The 28,000-nt window shown below is 45.2% G+C and overlaps 1 protein-coding gene across 2 annotated transcripts; it reads right to left on the bottom strand.

Moving 5' to 3' along the window:
- Positions 1-177: 177 nt before the first annotated feature.
- shroom1 (shroom family member 1) lies at positions 178-28,000 on the bottom strand. Of its 2 annotated transcripts, none has more exons than XM_072375735.1 (9): positions 27,792-28,000; positions 7,889-10,788; positions 7,605-7,791; positions 7,449-7,501; positions 6,428-7,048; positions 5,665-6,249; positions 4,926-5,034; positions 3,952-4,224; positions 178-2,473 (listed from the first exon to the last, which is right to left on the bottom strand). In XM_072375735.1, the coding sequence occupies exons 2-9, from the start codon at positions 10,579-10,581 to the stop codon at positions 2,219-2,221; spliced, it is 4,776 nt and encodes a 1,591-aa protein (XP_072231836.1). In that variant the 5' UTR covers positions 10,582-10,788; positions 27,792-28,000; the 3' UTR covers positions 178-2,218. The 2 variants fall into 2 exon arrangements, with proteins under 2 accessions (XP_072231836.1, XP_072231837.1); XM_072375736.1 differs by lacking the exon at positions 27,792-28,000 and adding an exon at positions 20,924-21,263.

The raw sequence follows: 28,000 nt of genomic DNA, 5'->3' as shown, positions 1-28,000 counted from the left end.
AAACCCACAGAGGACATTATTTGAAGTTCTCGGTGTAGTTTTTGTTCATGCCTTGTGGTGCTGCTTTACTCCTCAGTGTTCAAGCTGAATATGTCTCCAACTGTGAGGTGCAAACCTGTGATTTTGAGTTGAAATGAGTTCATAGTGGGGGAAGAAGGAGAAATATGGCCCAGCAGATGGATAGTGAGAGCTTAATTTATTCACAATATTACAAACATCATGGAATTTAAAACCCCACACAGGCACGAAACAGCAACTCTCAAGAGAAAGCAGGTGTGAAATATAGCAGAAATTGTGGTTTTAGAAATGTGTCTGCCGTCATTACTATCAACTCGGGCTGAAATGCCTTTCCTTCTTGGCTTCGACACAAGTTCATATCGATGTTGCACGTCTCCAGGATTTGAAATTAATTCCTCCTGTTCCAAGAAAACACTGCTTTGATTGTAAGGAGAGATTTTCAAAGGTTTTCAAAAACAGTAAAATGAACATTTATCCACTGTGGGAGCCTCTTTCCTCGCTTTCTTCCCGCGTCTTCTTTTTGTCCACAATGTTGGTCTTTTGCATACCTCAGGAATTCCAGCAGGCTGCAGGAAACAACGCAAGTCTTTCCAGCGCCTCAGCCCCACGTCAGCACAAAGGCCAAAACAAGCACACGTTTGTTTAGCAAACTGAGACGGATGGAGTCAAACAAATCTCCAGAGAAATGTTATGCGGCTGGTGGTGGTGGAGGAGGAGGGGGGGCTTCTAATTCCTGACGGAAACCTGCTGTAGAGAACTGCCTGTCCCCCATCGCTGAGGATCTGAGCGTGTCAGTCAGTGTGTGGAGGCTGCAGACGATGCGCTTTGTGCTCATTATTACACAAACATAATATGCACAATTCAGTCAACAAGTGTCATTTCCTGAGGGACAATTTTGATTACTTTTTTCTTTCCTTTTTTCCATACTTTCTTGGAGTTTTGTTGGACACAGCAAACACCAGGACTTCAGTCTTTCTACCTCTACACAATCTCATGCACACACACACACACACACACACACTCTTTAAGCACCTTTCTGATGCCTCTGGTTGAAAATTCATAAAAAGGACATTAATACAACTAATAGCAAATATTGTTAAAACACAAAGCAGGGGAACAGGGGGGGTTTATTCAAGTGTGTTTTAAAGAAAAGCTTTTTTCACCACAAGACAGCCGTGTAAATGGAAACAAATCTAAACGTGACATGTGTCTGAATGGCCTACGCTGTGGAGGTAGAAGACTGGAAATTAGTGTAAGACACCTGCAGTGAAGACTACGGAGTTTCCTCTTATGAGAAAAAAAAGAAAGCGTTTCAAGTATCCGGTGTCACTTCTGCAACAAGAGGACAGGAGGGGGGGGGGATACTTTTCCTGACTAATAATCTGAGTGAAAGAGGAAAAGTTCCAGCATAAACAACAAAAAACATTCCTATCTAAGATTATTGAAGAAATATTTAGATGGATGGAGTTAAGACTTTGACTTGAAATGATTTGAAATCTGATTTGACAAAATGTGCATTTATGTGTCTTTACAAAGTGCTTTTTTTTTTCATTCACCTTTTTTTGGTTTTTAGTGCCTCAATTTGAAATACATTGAAAAATACGACCATTAGAAAAAAAAAAGATTAAATCTACATCTATTGTACATTTTACTGACATGATACAGTACACCAACCTCTGCCAGGCTAATGAAGCCTTCTCGCTGCTCAGATACAATCTTAAAGCTTATGGTAGGTTTCCACAGGGGCAGGCTATGGTAGGGCTGCTAAAGGTTTCTGCACAGCAGCTCTAATATAAAATGTTCCAACAGCTACAGTGATACCAAGGCACACAGAAACAGTTCATACATGTTCAAAGTGAAAGAAAATGTACATTACTGGGACAAAGACCAGATGCACACTGCTGCTTGTGCAGATGCTGCTGGGCGGAAGATGTTGTCAGTCTAAACAGCCATTCCTGCTCACCTCTTGTACCGCCTATAATCACGAGGGGAGAGAGGAACGTTTCATGGGCCCCGCTATAGCTCTAACTCTAAAAAGTCACAGTTGGGTGCAAAAGGGCCAGAGCGATCAGCCTGACTGCTATCAGGCTAACTGTGCCTGTAAAAAGTACTGCTAAAAGAAAAAATCTCTTTTTCGAACAAGCCATCCTCCATCTGAACAAGCAAAGACAGAAATCCAAAGCTTTGATTCCTCCTCCTCTCACAGATTCAGGCTGATGGAAAGCGCCTCCAGCTGCTCCTCTCCCAGCTTCTGCTTCTCCTCCAGGTCCTTCTGTTGGATGAGCAGCGACGCCTTGGTCTGGACAAAGCGCCGGTAGTCTTGCAGCTGCTCAGCGGACAGCTGCCGCGACAGAAAGGAGGAGACCAGGTTCTCTCTGCGGTCCAGGTTATCTTTCAGGTCTTTGGCGTCCTCCCTCTGTTTGCATAGCAGACGGTGACGGCTGTCCAGAGATTCCTGTGGTCAAGCAGGGCAAAAAAAGACGATTTAATCCGATACGATTAAAAGGTTGAAAGGCTTTCATGTCTGCCCTGTACTGTTAAGCTTTATTATGTGTCACCTTTCAGGTGATCATCTTTGGGTGGAGTAGAATCTTTTTTGAAACTGCCACAGGACAGTAGGTGCAGTGTGTTCTTATGTCAACAGAGGGCAGGGTAAGTACAACTGTCATCGAAACTGGGCCCGAGTTTCGGTGAGTCAGTGTAAATACCAGTGCTGCTGATAACAGCAAGAAAATAAATGAGCTTCTAACAAGGCCTCTGTATGCAGCGTGCTTTAACTGATGGACAAACTAACAAAGAGCTCTTTCATGGACAAATCTAGAAATCTAATGCATCCATGCAAACAGAAGTTGATGCTGAAAATACTGGGAGGCACAGGGAAACGGGACATTCATACGGATGATAAAGCACAACACACTCCACATCCGACACAATCCCTGACGGCCTCTGAGGCGGGACTCCTAATTTACGCAATTAACTGTTTTGATGAGCAAACTACAGTAAAATGAATCATGTGGAGCGATGAGTAAATATTCATGGGAATAATGTGCTGTAGTGCAACCCCATCAAACTGGCATTTGTCAAAATTCATCTTCAGATGAATACTAACACATCTGGCTCAAACGCAGATAAAGATATTTTTTCACACTCCACACAGTGAGAAACCTCGACTCCATTAAAGTGGCCCTTCAACCTTTCCCAAGTGGAGTGTTTGCTGTTCCAAGGTAAACTAAACCAGCATACTGCTGAGGGCACGGGAGTCGCCAAACACCCGGCTGAAGCCCGTCATCGTCCGCCAGAAGTTCTGAATGGGTTGCAGTGAATCATGAGATTTAACGTGATGACGTAACATTTGCCAAGCAGCACTCGCTGACAGCATGCTTTTACTCGCATGCATTAGTGTGTATATGTAAATAGCCTCAGTGGGGGAAAGGCAGGAGAGTGAAAGGGACTGAGCACATGGTGGTGCTTTAGAGGGCATCTGTTTAACCAATGCGGTTGATCTTTAACCCTCATTAAGGGTCAAATAGAGAAAGTGGAACATTAATTCTTCTCATCGGGTCATAGATGACAAAAATTCATGCAATCTAAGTAATTTTTCTGTTTCTGTAAAGTGGCTGTAAAAAATTAACACTGAACTGATACTGCCAAAAGTTCTTATAAAAGATAAGTAAATGGTAACGTGTGCCTTTCTATCAGGTTGCCTTGAACCTAACTATCCATCAGTGACTTCCTCAGGCAATGAATTGCTCATCCAGAGCAAATCTAAAGTCTTTCCAAGCATGTGCACAAGAAGCAAATGTTCTTTTAAAAAAAAACACCATGAGGAGGACAAAAGCACTCTTGAAAGGAAAACGCTGAGCTCATACTTCTCCAGCCACTGGAGAGTAAAGAAAAAAAATGAAATAGAAATCTCAAGTTCGAGCTCCCCACCTTCTCCTCAGCATCTGTGTGCTGGTCCACAGTGCTCAGGGCGTTCTGCACCCTCGCCAGCCGAGCAGAGAGGCACAGCAACAGGCTGACCACCCTCTCCAGGTCTCCTATGAAGAGGTTGTACCTCTCCAGCTCCACTGGTGCACAGCGCTCACGGACCAGCACCGCCAGCTTCTCCCCGCAGGCTGCGTTCTCCGACACCTCCATCTGCAGGGCACCACGCGCCTCTTCAAGTGAACGCAGACGCTCCTCAATGTAGGACATCAACAAGCGCTGCAAACAGAGAGCAGACATTAGATATATTCTGCAGAATATGAGAAAACCGGGCCAAGAGGAATAAGTGAAAGGGAATCAGTTTAAACACTGACTTTATTTGACATTTGCTGTTACAGGATCATGGACGTATTGGTACTGTAACAGAAGAGACTCTGCTGGGCAACTAGTAAGAAGGAGGCGACTGCTTGCCAAGCCAAACATTACACAAGTGGGAGAAACTGATAAGAGGCAGAGAGCACATCATGTGATAAGAGACAGAACTATCTCTGCTGAAATGATTCTACTTGAGGCCAGACAGCAACCAGATTGTATCAGAAAGGAAAATCAAAATCATCTTACACCTGAAATTGTTGTTTGTTCGGCTGCTCTTTGTTCTTTGTCAAATATCTTTTATTGCAAGGCAACAAAAGAGAGATGATTTTACATATATACACTGTACTTTTATTTCTGATGTATCAAAAAAGTGGCCACATACTGGTTTCATCTGTGGTGAAATCACTGAATATTCAACATCTATTAACATCACAACAAAGATAAAAAAGCTTCAATGAATAAATGATGGCATACGCTAAATGTCATGGCTTATGAATGCAAACCAGGCTGCTTCCAGAACTCTTCCAAAAGCCTATGCTGTGGTTGTATGATCATCCCCCCCCCCCACAGCCCTCCAGACAGAAGAAATCCACTATTTTGCATACCTTCTTTTCAGTGATGTCAGCTTTGCTTTGCAGGTCTGTGCACTGAGATTTGCGGCAGTCAGAAGCAGGAGGACCAGCAGACAGTTCAGCCCCTTCAGCCGTTTCGATGCTACGAAAACAAACACGTTTGTGTGAAGACGGCTTTGTTGAGCCGTGCAATCATTACTGTCATCACAACAGAAATGAACCAGTATAATTCTGCCTTCAGCAGGGCAATACTCTGTACATTCAGCTGGTGCAGACTGCAAGCAAGGCCCCGAGAGTATTTCGATATCACAAAACTTTCAAATAAAAGTGCACAGTCTGAATGTATCTGCTTACACAGGCAGACATCTGAGTGTATGTGCAGCAGTAAGCAAATAACCAGGTGTGTCTGTGCACGTGATGGAACAAAACATGGCACAGGTGGAGCTCAGTTCCAAGCCAGTGCCAAGTTTCACGGGAACACATTTAATTAGCAACCCTTGTTAACTCTGACTTCTCTGCATTCTTAACTTAATGCTCTCTAAGTAACTGAAAAGGAGTAAAATGAGTCATTTTTCTAGCTACATCGTTGCATATACAGTACACCTTCCAATTTAATTCCAAATCTCATGATTTTATAGCATTTATTCAGAAGGTAATTAGGCAGAAGGCTTAAAAGGTCATTTTCTGCTACAATGGGAACAACTGGGACGAGCAGCTGTATCTGCTGCTGGATTGAACCTCTCAGAGTCGGTTCCATAATATGAACATTTACCTCTCTGCAGCTCCTTGCTGCTCCTGTTTTTTCTTGTAGTGCTCCTCCATGAGCAGTGTGTCCTCTGACAGCAGCTGCTCCATCAGCATCAGCGCCGTCTTACGATTGGCCAGCGGATACAGCACCCTGGCCAATGACTGGTCAACTTTGACCACTGCCTCCACAAGCTCCTCCCATTGAGGTATCTTATTAGGCCTCTCTGAGTTTTCTGTCTCACCCTCGGGTGTTGCCCTGTCCTCCATCTCCTCCGTTTCTCCCGCCTTCTCAGCTTCCATTTCTGCCTCTTTCAGCTCTTCCGCCTGCTGACTGTCTGTGTCAGAGACGGATGTGCGGGGAGACACAGCGGATTCACTCGTCTGTTTTGGAGGGACTGAGCTGGTGGACTCGTCGAAAACATCTGTGAGCAACGAAGACTGGACTTCTTTTTTCATCTCTTCTTCGGGTGGAAGGATCCACAGCGAAGGATCAGTGGTAACGCCGCAGCTCAGAGACACTTCATGGTTTGAATCGGGTGGGTGGGCATCACTACTTGGTTCATCCACTGTCTGCTCCTCTGATCCACCCCCAGAAGGAGAAGTCCCAACTCTACAGAGAGAAACATAAATAAATCTTTGTTTGCAGAAACACATAACTTTTACTTAGTTTGGTGCCTGACAGATTCAAATTCAGTTAATATCAGAAATAGACTGTAGTGGGAGGCTCATTAAGCCAAACTGCTCTGCAGGTGAAACAACTGCTGCTTTCACACAGAGTCAAACTTTACCTGGAACAAGGTGCGTTTTCACAAGGAAGCTTTGTCTGAGTGGGTGTGGACGAGGTGGATTTCATCTCCGTCTCACTGATCTCTTGACCTTTGGGGGAAGGTGGATTGGAAGAAGTCTCATTGTGCGCTCCACTGGTCCTGACCTCATCTGCGAAAAGGCCACGAGATCCAGGAGAGGCAGAGTGAGCTCCGGCACGGGAAGAGGAGCTGGACGGTAGGGAGTTTGATCTGGTAGAACTCCTCTCTCCTGCTGCATCCCCCCCTGGCTCAGATCTCTGCTTCATAAGGGTTTTTTTCTGGGTTTGGTTTTGAATCTGTCCCTGAGTGCTCTTCTGATCGATAACCTCTGGTTCTTTTCCCATTTGTTTGTTCCACCGTCTTTCTCTTACTTCAGAAAAGTATGAAGCGCTCCTCCCGTTTCCTTTTGGTCCTACAGACCCAGTTGCATCCCTCCACAGCTGATCCAGCTGCTCAGAACTTTTACTTAAGGCTGAAATTTTAGTTAACTTTGATGCTCCAAGCTCCTCCATTGACTTTCCTCGCTGTGCGACCACACGGACATACTGGTGGCCCTCAGGGGCTTGCTTTCCAAGTGATTCCTCAGCTGCATTCTTCTGGGAGCTGAAAGAGAAATGCAGTGTTCAAATGTAAAGGAGCAGAGGAACTAAATCAGAGGAAAAAAAAGTTGACCTTGATAGCAAACAATGCAGCCTGCGTTAGTACATGTACTCGTTCACAGTGGGGCCCAAAAAAACTGGAAATTCCAATCAGAAAACAGCACAGTTTTGAGAAAAAGGCCAACTTCTTTAAAATGGCTCTGTTTAGTATTCTGTTTCTGTGGACTCGGCGTAAATCTTTTGAAAGGAATGTTGCTTAGCTGGAGCAGGTGGGTGTTGACTTTCCAGCGCCACAAAGCATCAAGTTCAGATTTATGGTCCGTGTCAAAGCTCACACATCACTGACCTAATACTTTCATGACCTGAAAAACAATAGAAAATGCGCCTGCAACACTGGTACATACCTCAAGGTTTCCATAGCGTTAACTGGAGGGGGATCGTCCTCGTAGTCATGTGCCTGCAGCCCCGACAGAAGCAATGGAAAACCCATGAGACGCGTCTAATTCGAGAACATTTTCACTGCACGAAAGCTACACTTGTGAAAGACAGCTGAAATGTACCTGAAATGCATGTGGTGTGGATGTGGATCGGTTCCTGAAGAAAGTAGGTGGTTCTGGCTGGTCCAAAAGACTCTCCACTGAAGCACACTTTCCCTGAGACGGACCTTGACTCTCCCTCAATCTGGAGGAATTCCGATGGCCATCATATTGGGCCGAGCAAGACTTTGCTGAGAAGAACTGGGTATACCTGTTATGGGGAAATTAAAAAGAACATTTTAAAATGCTTGGTTTAATCCAAAGTACAAATATAGAGCCAGGGATGTTTTTTGCCTTCTGTTTTGTACCTGACAGAGCTGCTGGAGGAATCCAGGATGCGACCTGCTGAGTGGGGTCTGTGCAGCTTCTTCTTTGTATTTCTACCTTCATGGCTTCCTGATAAAGGCCGTGGACCCCAGTCAAATGGCTTCTCCCCCAGAGAGTGCCTCTGTCTGGGTGGAGGTGGGAGCTGAGGCACTGGCTGCTGGGGTTCAGCCACTTTCTGGCCTGTCTTGCGCTCCATGTACTCCACCAAAGCCTGATGTTGCAGATGCTTCAAGTTCGTCTTTGAGGCGCTCGAGGCTGACTGAGCTCGACCTCTCTTCTCAAACATCTTCCTCCGCGCTGCGACCAGTCCCTGCTCTTCTTGCTGCACACGCTCCTCTCCCTCACTTTCGGCAGCAAACGGGCTGTCGCTTTCATTGCCAAAGGAGCGGCAAGCTGAGTGGCTGAAGGCGCCGCTGAGCTGGTTGAGTTTCTCTGGTTCAGAGTAGCACATCTTCTTCTGCTCTGGAGTCAGCCTCTTCCTGCCTCCGATGCGTGCCACCTGGGGCTGGGCCACATTTACTGGCCTCCCATTTTCCTTTTCAGTCTCTCTATCCATCTCCTTCTGACTCTCCCCGACTTTTATGCTCCCCTTCTCTGTCTCCTCAGAGGTCACAGAAAGAGTGACCGTCTCTGTGGAAGTCTCAGAGTCCTGTGAGGAGGAAAAAGAGTGGCTTACTGCAGGCCTCGGTTCTCCTTTTTGCTGCATGCACTGTGGCAGAGAGAGCTGCAGGTCCCTCCTTTTGAATGATGTCTCCCTCAGAACTTTACACTGGACATCCTTCAGCTTCTCTTTGTAGTACTTTTTAAATGAATCATCGAGGGTGTTACAGGCAGAAGAGGTACCTTCCCTTCTATCGTTCTTGCTAGTGTCACCTTGTGGAGGTCTCTCATTATCACTTACTGTGACATCTCCTTGGGCTGTTTTGTTTGGAGCTGCTTCCTGGCCTGTTACACTGTAACCACGATCCTTCTTAGGCTGTAACACTGTCCGGCTGGCTCCAGTCAGGTGGTACAGAAGAGGGGTTGTTTCTTTGTTTATTCTCTCACTGGCAACATCCCCCAAGGGCTGCCTTTTCCCTCTCTTTGCCTGATCCTCCCTCTTGTTGTGGTTGGGCTGGTCGTTGCCAAGCGGCGAGCTGGCCTCCTTTTTGTGAGAGACTGACTGTGGTGGGCAGTTTCTGTCAGGTCCACAGTAGAATATAGGATTGTTGGCAGTGTGGCGACCAATTTCTCGACTCTGCATCATGTCGATTTCTTCCAAGGCTTCGAGGCTTTCAGCAGACTGGATCAAGATGAGGGGTGGTCTGTGATTTTCCTGGTCTGGGTTCTTGGAGATCAGGTTCTTTCCCTGGGACACAGAAGTGAAGGCCTCCCTGTCATCTGGAATCGTACCGCTGGAAGAGCGAGAACTCTCCTGAAGAGGTCTGAACAAATTGTCCATTGTGCTGTGGCATCTCTCCTTTTCTCTTTGCCGGTGTGTCTCTAACATAGTGGAGATTTCACTTCCAGCTTCGGTGCCACTCACAGATGCAGAGTGTGTCCTCAAACCAGATTCAGACAGCTTACACACTCCTGTGACAAAGTAGAACTGGCCCTTATGCTGAATGCTGCTGATAAAACTCTGACCAGCGTTCCACGGGCTGGAAGCTCGGATTGGTTCAGAACTGTGCTGATCGTGGGCCGACTGCGTCCTTTTGCGGAGACTTTCAAAATGGCTGCTGCTGCTCGGTTTGTCATTGTGGTCTCCGTTACACTCACCGCTGTTCTTGTGCTGTTTGGGCATGGGGCGCTCGGACTGGCTTCTGGCCCGGGTAGGTGATCGGCTTGGGATATTTGCAGACCTCTGCTGTTCGGATGCAGCTTTGTTATCTGACATGAAAGGGTATTCTGGGTTCACCCGAGCCTGAGCATGAGGCTGCAGGTGAGTTCGGTAGCTTGGTGGATGCTGGGCCTGTTGTGGCTGCTGCTGAGAGCCTCTCCATACCGAGTACACAGGGTCAGAATTGAAGCTTGAGCTGCCTGGATCAGGCTTGGCCTTCTCAGATGTTGGGGAATTTAAGCCACGGGGATGCTGTCGATTGTGGGGTCTGGGCTGCTGTTGAGGATGTGGCTGCTGGGGTTGAAATTCAGTACCGTGGTGGTGAGCCCTGCTGTTCTCCAAGTTTTTAGTGGCTATAAAACTGTCAAGGCGTGTTGGGATTGGAGGAGGATGGACAGAAGGGAGAGAACTCTGTGAGGGAGTCCCCAAATGCATCTTTTGTTTGAATGCTTTGTTGTTGGTGTCAAAAGTGTCATTCCCATTGTGACTACAGTGATTGTTGCGATATTGCTGTGAAATAGCTTCAACTGAGCGAAAGAGCTGGTCCATGGTCTTTGAGTCCGATTGCAGTACCTGGGTTGGATTGTAAATGGACTTCACATACTTAAAATCAGCATAGTGGCTGCAGGTGCTGGACTGAAGGTCGTCTGGGAGGAACGGAGAGGGGTAGTCTGGGGCAGTGGAGCCACCAGAGAAGGAGCTGTAGGCAGAGTCTCCTTTGCCGTGTTGGTGGTGTGCAAGCTGCTCGACAATGCTGCTGTGGGACTTGGCTGGGGATAGCCGGCTGACAGGCAGGCTTAGATGATGCAGGTCCACGTTGCTCATTCTCTCAAAGTGGAAGCTGTAGGAATCCATGGAGGACTGGGGCAAATGGCAGGAAGGGAAGGGCAGGGTTTGTAAATATGGTGAACTGGTATGTGCGCCGATGCATGTGTCCTCCTTATGGTTGAAATTGGGGAAATTACCAGCAACACATTTGCACCAGGTTGTCTTTTTTACTCTTGTAGCTAACTAGGTCATTTTTCCTGCTTCCTTTAAAGCCTCCTGAAAAACCGTCTGCTCCTGGGGGAGAAAACACAAACACAGCACAGACGGGTTATCAGACTGAAATCTTAAATCAGGCCTCGGCTTTGCTCGTGCATCTGGGGCGAGTGACTGCTCAAAGGTGCGATGGTTTGACATAGAATGCAAGTTTATGCTGCAACTGGAAAGTAAAACAACAAAAAAAGCTTTGACATGCCAGGCTGAAAATCTAACACAAACACAGATGTTTGTGGAGGACTGACAGCCTGCCATGGCCTGCAGCCTAACAGCACTCACTTTCACAGAAAAGGAAATGCCTTCCTACTTTATTTGCACTTTATGCACGACAGACATTCTTAAACAGCTACATGTTTGCAAAGAGAGAGGTAATAGTTTCAGCCAACTGCTCCCTGCTGAAACACTTTGAATGAGGAATCGAGTGTTATTCTTAAGTCGAAATTCCTTCCCTGAGAAGTGCTGCTCCATCGGTTACATGCTGTAAAGGCATAACATCATCATATGCCCCTTTTTACAGCTGAGAGCTTAAAGCAGGAGGCTAAAAATGGTGACACCTGGTAAAGCTGAGTTCCTGGAACACATTTTCTAATCCATGTAGGATGAATAAGATTGTTTTTTTATTACTTCCCCATTGACACACACCAAAGCCCCAAGTTCATTTCTTACGTTTTTCTTTCACTTGTATTGACATTTTGAAGATAAGAGCCCAAATATTTCAGTTTTGAGGCTATTTTAACCTAATATATGACGACCCAAAAGACAGTATCAAAAGTCGTATTTCATGATAACATTATAAGGTATGCTACTGATGTTATAAGAGCCAAACATCAGGTTTTATGCCTCTTTTTCTGTGCTGTGCCACTTCTCATGTAGCTTACGGCAGCTTTGTTTTGTAGGTCAGCACTGCGACCCACCTGCTGAAGGAGGCTGTGTGCGGTTTTGCATCAGTAGGGCCTCTAATTAAGGGCCTTGAGGCTGGTGGCGCATGTCACAGCACAGAAAAAAATGCTAAGAATTCCATATGAAATATCTGAGGATTAGTCATGATGTATAATGCAACGTAATGCAGTCGGTCTGGCTTTTCCCCTGATTAAGCATTTGTTTTCTTTTACTTTGGTCAAAAAAACTTCCTAAAAGGCCATTTATACGTTTAACTTCGCGACAGTCACTCATAATGTCCAATTCATTTCAGGCTGAGACACGGTGACGTAGCAACAAAAACAGTTGCAAATGCCATGCAAACATTTCAGACCACACCCTGCTCTCCACCCGTTCCAGTTGGTGATGACACTTTGGAAGGCACATCACTGCCATCCCAGTCAAACCTCTCTTCACACACCCTGGAAAATGAGCCATTTTACTCTTCTGCCAGGTATTTGCTACATGTTGAATTGTGGATATGTTAATGGTGGCTCCTACAACCAGTTTGGGAGACTAAGCTCTTCGGAAACTAAATGGATGCAGGTGCACTGAATGAGGGCCTTTCTAACTCAGTCTGTAGCACTCTTCATTCATTTAGTCAGGGACTCGTCTTTTAATGATGAGAAACCAATTAACCTCAATCTCATTTTCATTGTCTGTGTGTGGCATGTTTGTATTGTATGGATTCTTCACAAGCTTCATTACTGACTATAAAAAGTTTAAAGACTTTAATAACCTAGAGGTATTACATTCCTGCCAGTTTGCAACATGTGAAAACCTTCTGTCATCAGCAGCTATTTTAAAACCATTGTTGGTACTGAAACCAGGTCCAGCGAGTTAATGATAGGTTTAAGACTAATGACGGCGCTCTCCCATGACCCGCATACGTTTCCCTGACTTTCTTATCACGGTTGAAGCTGCAAACTAGTCATGCATGTACAAAGGTAAATGTTGCTACTACAACAAAGACAAGCCAAGCCGTTAGTGAACAATCAATAAGAAGCGTGTCTGGAACTGCAAGAAGTCCTGCTCACATTATGAATCAGTGGAAGTTTTATTCCAGCTACACTTAAAAGCTAGGCTGTAAACTCCCTTCCAATCAATTCAAAGAGCAAACTTTTTGCCAGTGTTGCCAAGTTTATTGGCTGAGCTGAAAAACCTGCACCAGAAATGATACTAGGTGGTCGTTTTGCATACTCACAAAACCCACCTCCAAACAGCCTTTCAAACTACAGTATTAGGGGGGATTCTGTGTATTTATGTAGGGGCTTCTGATCTGCAGTGTATTTCTTTGTGTTCCCATGTGTGTGTGTGTGTAGTTTCCAGGCCTCCTCTCCCCTATGAGAAGAGAAAGAGGCTCCCAAACAGGGGAGCGCTCAAGTGGAAGTGATGGAGGGGACAGGCAGTGACAAAATGTACAGAGAAGAGCAAAGCTGGGAGGGAGGGTGACCAGCTCAGACAAATACTCTCACACGCAAACCACAACAACAAGAGGAGCTAACAAGGACAGCAGAAAAGTGGAGGACAAGGTGGAAGACTGGATAACCAGCAGGCAGACAGGGAACTACTCAGAGACCGGCTACTTGCCGATTGGATTAAAAGTTTTAAAACTTTCGAGTAGCATTAGTAAGGAAAAAAACCAAAGACAAACTCACCCAAACTTTGAGTCTATGTCACTGACTTTCCTGATTCCCATCTGAAAAAGAAATGCATCTCCTGGGCTTGATCTTAAATACTGCTTAGCCTAATCATTCCCGTCCTGGTTTCTTATTCAGAACATTGTTCTTCCCCTCAAGGGTGACCAGACCAAGTAACCAGGAGAGCCAGTTATTAGAGGGAAGACTTCTAGTGGGTCCCTTCTCCCCCCACTGAGACCCGAGGCTGCCTAGTGGGAGCCACTGATTGGCCAGCCGATGACGTCCGGCTCTCTGATGCACAATGAGCGCAGCGGAGGGAATATTTCACTGCTGCAGATAGCTGCTACTGCTGCCGGCTGCCTGAACAACAGAGAAGGGAGAAAAAAAAGAGGCCTCGCATTCCTGGCCGGCTTCAAAGACGGAGCAGAGCTGGGGCGCCATTCATTCCCAAGGCCCTGAGCCCGGCACATGGAGACTAGCCAAGGCAGGAGGGAGCATGGAGAACGGGAGGGGGGTGGTAATGGTGGTGGGGCGAGTGGGTGTATGCATGACCTCCCAGCCTCCACCCCAATGGAAAAAAAAAAAGTCATAAGACCAGCTATCTCCAACATAACCCAGATTCCCCTTTTCTCTCCAATAGTTGCCCTAAAAAAAGTTTTACTCATTTTAATAACTTAAAAAAGTTACACAGCTCATGATCAGCCAACAGCAGAAATACCCATGAATATGATGCACTGAATAATGAAAAAGTGCATCATTGTAATTAACATTGTGCTTAAATCATTTTATTCTTTTATTTAAAAGAATAAAACTATTGGTCTATACTCTACACAATGAACACATGAGAGCAAAACTTTATTGACATGCTCTTAATTCACAAGATTCTGAAGCATGCCATGAACCCAAGTCTTCAAACTGGACTCGTTACATGAGTAACAAGCCCCCTGTTGCCTCTCTTCCATTTGGGCCAACAGCACCAGGGCACAGTTCTGCAGATTTTTTCTTGTTACTCTTAGCTCAGCGTGCAGCAAACAGGTGCATCCGTGTTCTGTTAGTGACTGTGCACGAATCCACCTGCTGAAACACATTGTTTATGATGCTTAAATGTAACTGGAACAGAGAGAAGGACAAAAGCACCGTAACATTAGGTGTACACAAAAGGGATGCTCGTTACCACGTGCTTTCTTTCAGCATATTGGAAGAGGAAAGCCTTAAGAACCCCAAGAATTAAGAGAGCACATGATTACATAATAACAAAGGGGAAGGTGTCGGCCTGGGTCGTGTTTTCTAAAAACCAACCAGTGAGAAAGACAGAATATGATGCGATGCTGGTGTAGTGAGGGAAAAATAAAAAATGGGAGGACGGGGGGTGTTAGATTCTTTCTGACTGCTTTTTTTTCTCCGTCCCTTTTATCTGCAGTTATGTGTCCCAGCATGACCTTGACCATACAGCCATGAGACTGGCCCACCGGGCCTCTGAGCAGAATCTGCTGATATGACGGGCCGACGAACTCCGGCACTTTCACCGAGGAACTTAAAAAAGCTCTCAATCAGAAGCTGTGCAGAAATGTTTAATTTCACAAAGTTGCAACGAGGCCTGAGCAGTTTGCTCAGCTGTCGGCCATGTTTTTGAGCAAGAAAAGAAATTGATTTAATACAGATTTTCTTTGCTGAAATTGAATTCTGAAGAGAGATTCTTATCAACCATCTCTATTAGAGAGAAAACAGCTGAATTTTCAATTTGAAAAATGATTTCCAATCAGCTGATTTTAATTCTTCAAAAGAAAGTCGGAAATGGCAGAAAAACAAAAACAAAAGAAGAAAAGAAAAGAAGAATGTTTAAATTGGGAACAGAAACAGCCGGTACTGGGACGACTTTTTCTGTGAAAACAGCACACAGACGTGACAGATTTAACTCGAGGAGTAGAGGACCAAACACAGAGCAAAGCCATGACTCGCACGCACACACAAGAAACGATTTTAAAAAACCCAAAAGAAGCGAACATGCACCATTCCTGTTTACAAGACAAGAGATTCAAGCTTCTTTCTCTGCAGGATTAAAAATGTTCCAATAACCTTCTGGCCCTCGTCACACTCTGAGCTATTACATTAGTCAGGTGACTGACTGCCATTGTTATCAGCTATGTGTGTGTGTGTGTGTGTGTGTGTGTGTGTGTGTGTGTGTGTGTGTGTGTGTGTGTGTGTGATCAAGCCAAAGTGTACTCCTGTAGACACTTAATTCAGCCAGAACTACAACAAAGGTGCTTTGGCTAGTTTAGATGATGATTATATGTCGGTCTGACTGAGGTTAGTTTAAGTCAATACCATAATATTCTAACAATACCAGACAATAGGAACATTGTGATTTTAAAAAAAGGAAATCCCCTTTTTTATTAATTTTTTTCAACCCATGAGTATTAAGCCCTCAGGCAATAACTTGTAGTAATAATGGAGAACTCATGGGAGGGACATGTTTACTGAGTCAGGGCTGGTGTGAACCCAGAACAGCACGGTCTGTACTTATGTACAGCGCAAATGCTGCTTAACTACACATCTGAAAAATGAGAAGGCAAAACAAATACAAGAGGCCCCACAACGACACAGATGCTCATCCATGACTTTCCATCTGACATTGACTTTCTGAGTCTTCTCCAGGCCGCACCTATTGTCCTCGATCAAACAGAAAGGTGCAGGAAGCCGGCTTTGAAAAGGTGGAAGTGGCTGAACACTGACGGGCAGCGCGTCTGGAACGGGAAACGCAGCGTTATTCCTCCTGTATGTGTGTGTCAAACACAGAAAAAGACAGATTCCACTGAGGCTGCAGTATGTGTGCAGGGGGGGGCTGTGGCTGTGGGTTGCTGGGCAGTGCTCACATCAGGATCTAAAATCTCTAGCTGACCAAGACAAGCTGTCACACTCTAATAAGCTCTGCATTCCTGCCCTGATCTGGCCTAAATACTTACTTGAAAATATCAACCTTTCGTCTACTTTTCTCAACGTCGATGCTTCTACTAAAGACTTACTGACATGCATGTGGAGCTGTGACAATGCAGACTGCCAACAGCCTTATAGTGATGCTTGTACAGTGGCACGAACACATAGCATGCATCAGGATCAGCAAGAGCCTGCCAATAACTGTCATCTATCCTCCATTTACACAGAACTGCACTGCGCTTCGCTCAGAAATCAGCACAGGCCACTGCCAATGAAAAACTTTCACCTGGCTTCTCTGAAGACAATTACTTCTGTATTAAAGACCCCCAGGGGTTTGCAATATGATCTGGTCATGGCGAGTTTAACTGGATACAGTAGGAATTCCTCTGCACTAGAATAGCACACAGCTGCAGGTCACTGAGCTTTGTGTGTTTTTACGTTCGGCTGCATGGCTTCAGTCTAAAAATGGGACTTGCAAATTCGTTATTTCTGCATATCAGCAGTCTGGTACGTGTGATAGAATCTGAGCTAATGCTGACCGAGGCCCAGATGTGGAAGAAAGTAGCAACCACGCATCAAATGAATGATTTCCAGTTTCCATCTGGCACATTTTTTCTTTTTTATGCAACATGCAGTCTGTTCTGTGGAGGACATACCAGAAGTTTTTATGGAATTCAATAAACATCACCTGAAGCAAGACGGATTAGTGTTTAAGAGGTGATTCAGGCCTTAACCACCTGACCACAGGGCTGACGGTTCAAAGTATTCACAGTATTATTTCGCGTGAGGAAAGGGGGAAAAACACAGAAAGGGAGAAAGAAGAGCCACTTCCCTGCAGGAAGCCGAACACGGAAAAACAAAAACACACACAATGACAAACGACCCACTTCCTGTTGAAAGGTAGAAGTCTCAATGACTCCATCATCGTGGAAAAAGTTGATTCTTTGGGAGAAAAAGCCTCCTTTGTCCTCGGGTCCCTTGTGGCTCCTCTGGCACGGCCCTCATCTATCAACTGTCCCTGGAGACGCATTTTTTTGGTCAGCAGATGACATGCTCACCTTTTCCTTCAGGCAACATTAGCCAGAACACAGCAAATGGGGCAATGATTGTTCAACTATCACGATTCAATTAGTTTAGCAGTTTGTTGATCAAACTATCCATGGTTCAGGTCACATATTTGAAAAAATATTGAAAGTATTTTGTTCTAATAAAATACGGATAAAAACGCAGGGGAAAAATCCTGTAAAACCTACTAAATTAATGTGTGGGAAGCAGAAAACACAGTTTTAATGTGCTTTGCATTTGGTTCTGGCAAAGTTCTGAAACCAAATAATTCTGGACCTGCATGGTATAAAATAAGAAACACATGAAACATTGATTTTAGCCAAGCTGTTATGCAACTCAGAACGTTCTAGCGTCCCAATAAGTGAGCTATGCAAGTCATGTGCCACTTCTGACCACAATTTTTATGACAAAGGAAGACAGGCGTAAGCCATCTGGAACCTCATTTAAGTCTGATCCATCTTTTAAAGCGAGTCTTACAGTATCTAACACCCACAGTACAGTTTAGGCATGATATGGAGAGTGCACCAGTTAGCTCAGTGTCGCCCTGAGAAACCATGTCTGTCCTGCTGCACACAGAGCTGTGCTGACCAGCTGGCCACAGACACAGGCAGCAGTTCACCCACGGAGGCCCCTGGGCTCGTACTGTGACAGCCGTGACACTGGGTGACTTCTCCAGGAGCGCACGAGGAAAAGAGACACTGACGTGACACAACATGCATTGTTCTCGTGATATTAACCAATCATTAATTAATCTTACAGTAACTTCTAGGTCATGAACAATGGCCCAACCTGTTACTTTTTAAACACTGAACAAACAAGAATGCTGCTAAACCCCCTGCAGGATTAAACGCTGGTTATACTGTCAGAGGGACCACTTGAGGAAAGATTATACTCCAAATCCCCACGAGAGCACAATTAATGTTTAAGCACTTTTCTGCAATACGCCTTGTGCTGCTCATCGTCTACATGCCAGCATCTGACCAAGCAAAGATAAAAAGCTGTTTTGTAGAGTTGTAATTGCCAGGAGTCAACTCCTCCTGCACCTGGGGAAATTCCATAAGCAGTGATCCAACTTATTTCATCTTCCCTTTTCTCACGTGCACTGCAGTCCTGAAGGGTTCCCGGACGTTCTGGAGGGGGAGAACATTTGTGTGAACCCAAATGTCTGCAGCAGTATCTGCGGACGGACTGCAGAGATGTTTCATCCACCTGCAGCTGAAGATGAAGAAGGTGAGCAGGTGAGACAGCGTGGACACGGCGCTCACCCACAACCCTGCTTCGCTTTTCCAGCTGTGAGAGTTTCCAGCTCCTCGAGCAGAAAACCTCCCGCTGTAAAGGACACGGCGAACAGCAACTTTGGAGAAAAGTCCGGACCGATCCGTCCGCACATTCTTCTGAACATCTCAGGTGTCAATGCGTTAAAACGGCAAAAAGACGAAGAGCTGCGGCAGAATGGCGGGTGATTCCTGCTCAGGCAGTTTGTGCTCACCAATCAGAGGGCTTTGTGGGAGGAGGGCTCGATATTATTACAGGAAACACCTAAATATGGAGGTGCAAACAGGACTCCACTAAAGCAACTTCTACTGACGGGGGCCAAATAAGACCAGAAAACAGTAAATGACTGTAGACAGACAGGGAAACTTGTTTGCTGTGAGCTTTATTAGAACATGTATTGTTCTAATAACAGAATACACAAATGCTGGTGAATCACAAGGAAAACGTTGTTAATGGACTTTCAACACCTCATTGCAGAGCAGTGTCTCCGTGCTTGAGGACGTGACCTGGTTTGTTAACTTTTTCCCACCTTCTAGTATTACTTATTATATAAAACTTGCCAAAAGTTCCCGCCTGCATACCTCACACTTCTTTTTCGGCACAGATACTGATATCCGAGGCCTAGTTCTGTGCTTCGCTCACACAAAATGTCCTTTACAAAGAACATGACAGTCTTGTCAGACACTTTCAACATCACAAAGACTGTAAGGTAAAACAATCAACTCTATGCACAGGGCAAGCCTGTGGCAATACCTATCAGCAGGCCAAACACCTGACACTTTATGGCGACATGGTGCTGTCTCTGATAGTTTGGGCGCTTGGCAGAGGCACATGGAGAGGAATGTGCTCGATAAGCAGCCGGGGAAGGTAGCAATCAGGACAAACCTTTTTATTTGATTGTTTAAATCCAAATATTCACACATTTTTCAAAGATTAAAACTTCCCCGTATTTGTTCTCTTATTTGCTGTTGCTTAAACACATTAGTTAGTGGTTACACAATGGCACCACACAATCACATGGCTCGCTTACACACACACACACACACGCGGTTTCTTTAAAAATAGCGTAATCTGGGTTTTTTTTGCACACAATGCTGTGCTCAAATGTCACTTATGCTGCAAAACTGACATTCACTTGTGTAATGATCTCACCAGTCACCTGCTGGCAGGTGAGCATGTCTGATAAGAGAGCTATCTGCAGGACGCTTCCTGGTAGCAACGCAGGAGGATCATGGGAATATATAACCCATAACGTGGTGACTTGTTACGCAATGATTTAAAAGGACTTTCCACAACAAAACAAGCTCAGCAGAGTAAATCAAATTTTTTTCCATCCCCGCATCTCGACGCAGCTCAATTTTGTTTTTCCAATCTAAAAATTCCCTTGACCCCTTTAGATTGACAAAACAAGCCATCCAAAAACAAGCCAAGCATGGAGCTTTGTTATATCATGGGGACAAAGATTTAGTCTCAATACCTATTGCATAATGACGTTAAATATCTAATCCTGTAGTGAGAGGAATATGCAGGGGAATAAGTGCCAGGAGCAAATTTTCCAGAGACGCCTGAGCAGCAATTATGAACGCGTGAATAGCCAGAACTAGCAATAGCACGGGGGTGAAAGACCCTCCTTAGACAACCATTTCAGCCACTATACAGCAGCAGGTGTAAGCTCTACACGCACAGCCTTAGGTTACACAGATAACACACACCGTCTTCATGGGAAAACGCAAAACTTTACTCCTCTCCATCTGCCGCCACACAGATCCCAAGTCTCCACATCAACACAATATCCAGTTCCCTTTGAGACACTCACACTGCACTGTTAGAAGTGGGTGTTTTCCCTCTCGTAATTGTTCGACCTCCTGGAGAGGCTGAATTCAGGTTACCGCACTAAATGAGCTGTGGAGCTCCAAGACAACTGCATTCTTCACCTGGCCTTATTGCTCCGGTGGACCTCGCTAAAATGGGGCAATTATAGGCAATGAATGGACAGTTGTAGAACACAGAAAGTAATACAAGCTTTTTTTTTTTAAGAAAAGCCGCATTCCAGACTTCAGTAGTAAATGTATGACCCCACTGCTGCGTGTCTGGAGGACTGCACGATGAGATTTAGCCATGAAGGATGGGCCCTGAACTCACCACCAGTGTTTTCATTTGCTTTGAAGTGAGTCGGGAAGACTGTCGGTTGTAAATCAAACTCTGTGCAATCTTTTCCATAACGAGGACACAGTACATTTCTACTAAGTAAATATTTGCCCTGTTTCCTCATTTCTTTTGTAATCAAACTTCTGCAACTGACAAAAATCTAAGTAAGAGCTTACCTTCTCAGTGCAGTCTCAGTCTGTCCACAGATCCCTCAAAGGTCAAGTCATTTCCACACAGAGCAACGTACAGAAAAATGTGTCATGGGAGAAGGTTCCCTAACAGCAGGGACTGCTCACAGGGAGCTCCTATTGTCAGATGTACATGTCAGTGACATCATGTCTGCAAAATAAGGAGAAAACAAAGCGAAATACAAGAATAAAAAGCTGTAAGGAACGAGGTCACTGATGAAACATGCATCCAATCTCTCCTTTAACACCTGTCAGGATGCATCTGAAGCATGAAAAGATCAGTGCAGATACACGATATGCTGTCCTGTAGAGCAGCGGCAGCTTCGGGACAACAAGGAAACATTTGCTCAGTGTTGCACCAGATTTGAATTGCAAAACAACCCGTCGGGCAGATAGGGGCACCGTGTGAGGGATAGCAGCCCACATTCATGTCACCTCAACATGGCTGACAGAGACGTCGGCAACAGACATGAGAGGGGACGCATCTTTCAGAGAAAATAGTTTCAGATTTCCAGCGTGCAGGACAGCCTATCTGTAACATCTGTAACAGACGTATTTACTTCGTCAACACACTATATTTTGAGGAAAACAGGAGGAGGCGGCGTTGCTCCGTCATGGTGTACGGTACAGGAGGCGGTGAGGTTTTAGCACTTCTGATAAAGTTAGCAGATCGTTTTGTGGGATGTTTTGTTACTGCAGGACACAGAATCTGTTGTTTTTCTGAGCTGAAGGGGAGCGCAGAGCTCGTATTCTTGCCCAGATGTGCTTCACGCAGGTGAAAAGACAAGGACGCCATGGATGCAGCCAGAACACTGAACACAACTATGTTTCAGAATGTTTTACGGCGCTTTATGGGGCGTAAGACAAGTCGCAGTTAGTGATCAACGCCTTGCAGCCACTCGTATCGTACACCTGCCAGCAGAATCATCATTCAACCCCTCCAGCAGTGGATTCCCCCATTCAAAAGTAAAACCCTTTTCTAAATGCCACTGTAGGGCATACACTTTACATCAATTTTCAAAAACCTAGGTCTGGGTACGGTTGTCGTTAGCCTGAAAGTTGCACTTTGAAAACTATGAATGCAGACGAAAGCAGAGACTAAATTCACTGATAATTAAGTCTCTTAAACTGCAGAGTAGGTCCCCGGAGGCCCTGCAGGTGGAAAAGCCTCTAAATCCACCTTACTCAGCCTGTTTCTTCTCCGTCGACACTTCGGTCTCCCACTCATTCCTCTGACAGAGACCAACGTTAACTGGGGGAGTTGAGTGCCAGCTGCTCTCCTGCACAGACGCGTTTCAGCATCTGCGGTTTGGGAAAGCCGGCTGTGCCTCATCTCCTTTGGCAGCTGAGAGTAAAAATGGTGAAACATCACTTCAAACCACACAAAAGCAGCAGTTTTCACAGTCGCACAGCAAGTGGTCAGAGATCGCTTCATGTCCAGCTTTTAGCTACTATTTGTCCAAAGAATTGCTTCTTCTCATTCCGACACTGCGCATTGAGACACAAGGGAAATCTATCAGCCAGGCAGGGGCTGATAGATTTCCTAATCGGACCATAGATAAGGCTTTCCCGTCTTTGAAGCATAATTTGATACGAGATAAAAGCCTCAGAACAGCAAATGGCTTGATAACATCTCTCAAGATATGCCGTTCTGCAAAAATGTCTAAAGACGTGAGCATTTGTGCAAACCTGCTGAAATGGAGCTAGAATATGGGCTCAACTCAAGATTGACATCAGAGTCTAAAATACCCGACACAGGATCCTGATCAGTGGCTGGAAACTGCAACACGGCCTCCGTTGTTCCCAATCAAAACTATTAAGCAGTTAGATTAAGCCCCACGAGAGGAGAAGAAAGTTTAGGCCATGCATCCATTTACCTCCTCACGGCCTCTCATTCTGCACCTCACGGAGGTGGGAACACGGAGAACTGAACACCAGGGGCTTCACACTTCCAGCACTTTTTCAGTGGACTTTTCTGTGCTAACTGAGCAAAGTGCTGCTACAGCTTCAACATCACACCGGGGAAAACTGCACTCACGACATGACGTATTTTCTCCACCTTTAAGGAAATCATTCACCTTTTTGGCACCAAGACACTGAAGGTTTGGGATGTGAGATTTAATGAGTGCTCTCTGCCGTGCATTCTTCAGGGCACCACAAAGCAATCACAAGCAATAACTTTTCCATGAACGAGCCACTATGTCTCACATAATAAGTCATTCTGAGTAAGTGCGACTCGAACCTAAAGAAAGAAAGTCATTAATTCATCCTTCATACTGTCGTTCTTGGTTATATTGCAGCACAGTTACAATAAGGTCTCCGTTTTTTAAATCGACCCACCTGGCGTCTACTCGACGGCAGAACAGATTTTGGAGCTCTATCAAAAGGGCAAATGAGCGTCTAACCTGCTGGTAATTACACAGTCCCGCCTCCACCTCTGGTTACAGATCCAGTCTATTGTGCTGAAGCCTGATTAAGCTGGTGTTAACTTTTAATTGTCCTGCTTTTGAAACTTACACAGTAACCCAATAGGACTGATCATCAAGCTCGGGTGTCAAGTGATTTCTAATCTCTATTGTGTTTCCCAGCATCAAGTCTGCCACCGTGGTTAATTTGGAGGAGTTGATCACAATGGGCTCATTTTACTGCTGGCAGTGCAGGTTTCCTACCTCTGAGCAGGGGGGGGGGGGCTGTAAAACAAATCGCATAGAGATTAAACTTCACCAGAAAACACTGTGGTACACTTTGGACTTTGAACCCTGGGAGAGAAATGACACTTTATTTGTTTTGTCTTTTTTTTTTTTGTGGAAAATATACGCGTCCAATTGAGCGAATTCTCAAGTTTCATCACTGATTGTTTTGATTTGCGATCACATTCGTGGCTGCTTGGAGCACATCTTTTATTCATTTATTTACTTCTGTCAAATCTTGTCAATAACACAAACAAAAGGTTATTTATAACTGTACAAGCAAGTGAAAAGCATCAAATTTTCTGATGCGATGGGCAGGGGCCAGAGAATGTCTGCACCTCTCTACGATCTTTGCTTAAAATAAACAGGTTAACAGGTCGGAGTAATCTAAATAATAAAATCAATCAAACATCCATGGCATCAACCAATCATTTAATCCCCACTTTACCTCAACTTTCTCGTTGTTTTTCGAATAACTGACTCAACAGCCCAGGTGCTAATGCCTTTTCAGCTCAGACTGAAAACACACACACACACACACACACACACACACACACACACACACACACACACACACACACTCTACTTGCAGCCATGTCAGACGGCTGTAAATGCCTCTTTCATGAGTCAACATCGCACACACATTAAGCGTCCGTGCTCGGCTCAAGTCTCAGTGACAACCCCTCACACTCACCTTTTCATCAGAGGCTATGAAACCCGGGAGCAGAGCTGCTGGGCTGCTGCACGGAGCACGTAAAGGTTTTTTTAGGTTTAATTAACATTAATTCTGTTTTTCTTTAATGTCTCAGCAGTGTGTTGCTGCTATGGTTTGATCTGTGCATAGGAAAGAAAAACGTAGGGAAGGACAGGAAGTGTTTTTAAAAGCCAACACTAATACCCACGTGTCACCTGACACTGCTGTGTCACAATGAGGGTCTTATAGGGCCGTACAATAGGGTAGGTGTGGTCCTGTCAGAGAACGAGAAGAGGCAGACAGACACACATAACTGCTCATATTTTCCAGCCTGTCCTCAGCAACAACCTCCATCAGGCACTTTTTCTCCTTTCTGTCTGTCAGTTATACAAGACTCTGTGAGACCTTTCTCCTCCTTGGACAAAAGAGGGAGGGTCTGACAACAGATCACAATTACAGACAAGTGAGCGGTCAAACCCTGGAAGACCAAAGGGAAAGAAACTCCCAAAAAACTTGGCCCACCCAGCTGAAAATAGTTCAAAAGAGCAGAGAGGAAACAAGACAAAAAGCTGAGGAAAGGGAGCAAACAGGCTCCAGTTTAGTGGATGAAGTTGGGAGTATGAACCCGTTGTGAAATGAGCATATCGCATGGAGAACTCCCACAGCGTGTGGAATGTCAGCCATGCAGGGAGAAGGAAGCGCTCGCTGGCAGACCTGCTCCGTGCAGGTGGAGGTCAGAGTGCAGGACAAATGAGGGGAATATCCTTGAAATAATTCAGCCAGCACATTCTTAAAAGATGTTAATGGAAACTTCAGATAAGGAGGGGGGGTTCACTTTAGGCCATTAACTGGCAGCAACATATAGTAGCAAAAGCCCTGACTTCCATCACCACCAACCAGAAAACACACACACTCTGTAGCTTTACGATTAAAGCAGCAGACATTTCATTAGCAGTGCTTTAACTCTTCATCTCCATCTTCTCTGCTCCTGCTCACAGAATCAAAGCACCTGCCCTGTCTTCACATCCAGCTTACCTGTGCAGAAAGATTCCTTCACTTCTCAGCCTTTCCAAGGCCTCCCTATCAAAATGATCATCCCACACCTCCGCGTTATGGCAACAAACCACCATCCTCCCGTCCCAGAGTCACCACACTTTAAGTATGACACAAGCTCGCTTTTTTTATCTCCTTCCTCACTGACAATGATACATCTGGTGAACGTTGGTGAGGAACGTGGCCTTTACTTCCACCTTAAACCCAACAGACATGATCTCAATTATCCGATTTACAGTAGTTTAGTGCATCCTTGCCCCCCCGCTCCCCTATTTCTCTTTTTATTCCTCCAAAAACAGCAGCAGAGTCGGACACTTCTCTGTTCAACGTGATGCCAGCGGATTCCTCTCCCACTGGGATGAGTCACGCTCTACTTCTGCTCTTTCCTTAACAAAGGGAAGACATTTCTACTTTCCTGAAAATCAACTGCCGGGGAGGTCTCACACCAGACAGCCACAAAGGGAGAGGCGGAATTACCACAACCTCACAAATCCATTACGGAAAGTGTGACTTTTCAATGTCAGGATAACAGAAAGCAACGAGCCGTTAACTGATTTAAGCCCACGACACCTTACTGCTACATCCTGCTCCACTGTCTGACACCTTGAGTGAGGTTGGAAGCGTTGCCACAGAGCGATGACGACCCAATTACAGCAGCATCTGATAATCTGATGAAGATTATTCAACCTGTAGCTGCTTTCATGCTCGTAATCCCACTTTATCTGAACTAACGACTTTTTAGTGTGTCATTGCCTCAATGCTGCGGAAATCATTTCAACCCATCACAACTGATCCCAAACAGAGATTTAGTTCAATCGTCTCGAGGTGAGCTGTGTGAAAGGTCACATAAAGAATGTAAACATCCGAGTCAAAGCCACACACGCACAAAGAGTAATTTTCCACAGCTTGAAAAAACGAATCCAACACCACAGAAAGGCCCCTCTTCTAAGCCGGAAGCTGATCGCTGGTTATGGGGCTGCAGCTCACAAACATATCTTGTTTTCTAGACTTTGTTTTCCTGGAGAAAGAGAGACGGTAAAAAACGAGGATGACGAAAGAGATCATGTTTCAACAGCCAGGCTACGTTTACACGTAGCCCCTATGACCCTTCTCCATTTTACAGCCCTGCCCTGCCCTTTACTTCCAGCTTTTGTTTCCGTCTTGCCTTCTTATTTAATCTTCCTGTAAACACAAATTCTACCAACTCAGGCTTTTGTACACACCAGCTGGATGATATCAACAAATGGGTGTATTGCCATTTGCTTGCATGCTTTGGCTTAGCATCAAGTCACTGTTGCTTCATCTGACAGGACTCTCCAGATAAATGAGAGTGGGGTCAGATGGTGTTTATGTGAGCACCTTTGGTGTCTCAGTGCACTCTTGTGTCTTTGTGTATATGTTAGCGTGTAACAGCACCATGACTAACTTCTGTCCAGCCTCTGGGTGACGCCATGTGGGGTGCAGCAGTCCTGGCCGGAGCATGGCATCGAGCAGCAGCACACAGAGGGGCCCAGTGTGCGACTCATGCACCCACCATCCAACCAACACGCCGCATGAGTGCATCAGATTCTGCCACAGCACAAAACACCAGTGTCTGGTTTCCCCCAGAGCCACCGTGCCACAGCCCCGATGCCTTTTGTTCCCACTTTAAATAAAACATACTCCACTCATTTGGTAAAAAGGCCCTCCCGTGAATAATTTAGAGCACGGGATCAGTTTTAAGGGAAGGAGATGAGGTGACGTAAGGACAATTTTATGTTGTTTTCTCAGTTCTGTCAAGCAGCAGGCTGTGTGCATCACAATGAGTGTGGCAACAGCAATTACATGTGGTGATAACAGTGGTTAAGGCAGCAGTTGGTCTCTCCAGTCTATTACGCTGCCAATTGCATCGAAAGTAGCATTTAAAATGTTGCATGTTTTTCCCCACAATCCAAAACCCTGCATCATTCAAGGTGGAGGCAAAGGATTTTAGTTTTACTGTTTATTATTGCCCAATATTTCACTCATGTGCCCAATGTTTTACGACCGAGAAGTGGCAATTTATAGCAAATTAAAGACCATAAATAAAAACATAAAATATAATAAATATGTCTATCAAGTCAGTAAAAAAGATCAGATCCAGAAAACAGTAACTTTTTGAAAGCCCGTCTATGTTTGCCGCTAACAGAAATTAACTGTGAGCAGCTGTGGCTTGTTCAAGGACAGTCCTGTTTTTCAATCCTGTTTACGAACAACATTTTCTAAAAACTCCACGTATGAACAGAAGTTTATTGCAAAAGACTTGATGCGTTTTCATAAAACTATCCCTCGACTGTCTTCACAGTAAACATTTACCAAGAGGGTGACAGCTGACAACCGAAACTGAGCAGCCAGGGTGATACTAAATGCACCTGCTGCTGCCCGAGTACCCTTCACGTACCTGGCGATTCTCGGTCACTCCGCGATGTTCAACTTGTAGTCCTTGTTTCCCTGTGATGGGTCCCCCCTTCTCGAGTCGGGAACAGAGGGAAAAAAAAGTCTCTATACAATTTAATGGGAACAAGTCCCTTATCTGTAAATGACTAGTGTGTCTGGCATCGTTAAGTAATGAGCTTTCCTCCTCCTCCCCTCGCAGCTAGTTTACCTTAT

Source organism: Leuresthes tenuis, unplaced genomic scaffold (genome assembly GCF_036924035.1).
Source record: "Leuresthes tenuis unplaced genomic scaffold, fLeuTen1.0.hap1 SCAF_21, whole genome shotgun sequence".
NCBI lineage: Eukaryota > Metazoa > Chordata > Actinopteri > Atheriniformes > Atherinopsidae > Leuresthes > Leuresthes tenuis.
This window is presented reverse-complemented; position numbering and strand designations above follow the sequence as displayed.

Excerpts from the sequence above, each read along its gene's own strand:
- shroom1 (XM_072375735.1), bottom strand. The coding sequence starts at position 10,581 with ATGGATTCCTACAGCTTCCACTTTGAGAGAATGAGCAACGTGGACCTG. Across the intron at positions 7,502-7,604 it reads CCACACCACATGCATTTCAG|GCACATGACTACGAGGACGA; the intron begins GTACATTTCAGC and ends TCGGGGCTGCAG. Across the intron at positions 7,049-7,448 it reads AACGCTATGGAAACCTTGAG|CTCCCAGAAGAATGCAGCTG; the intron begins GTATGTACCAGT and ends TTTCTCTTTCAG.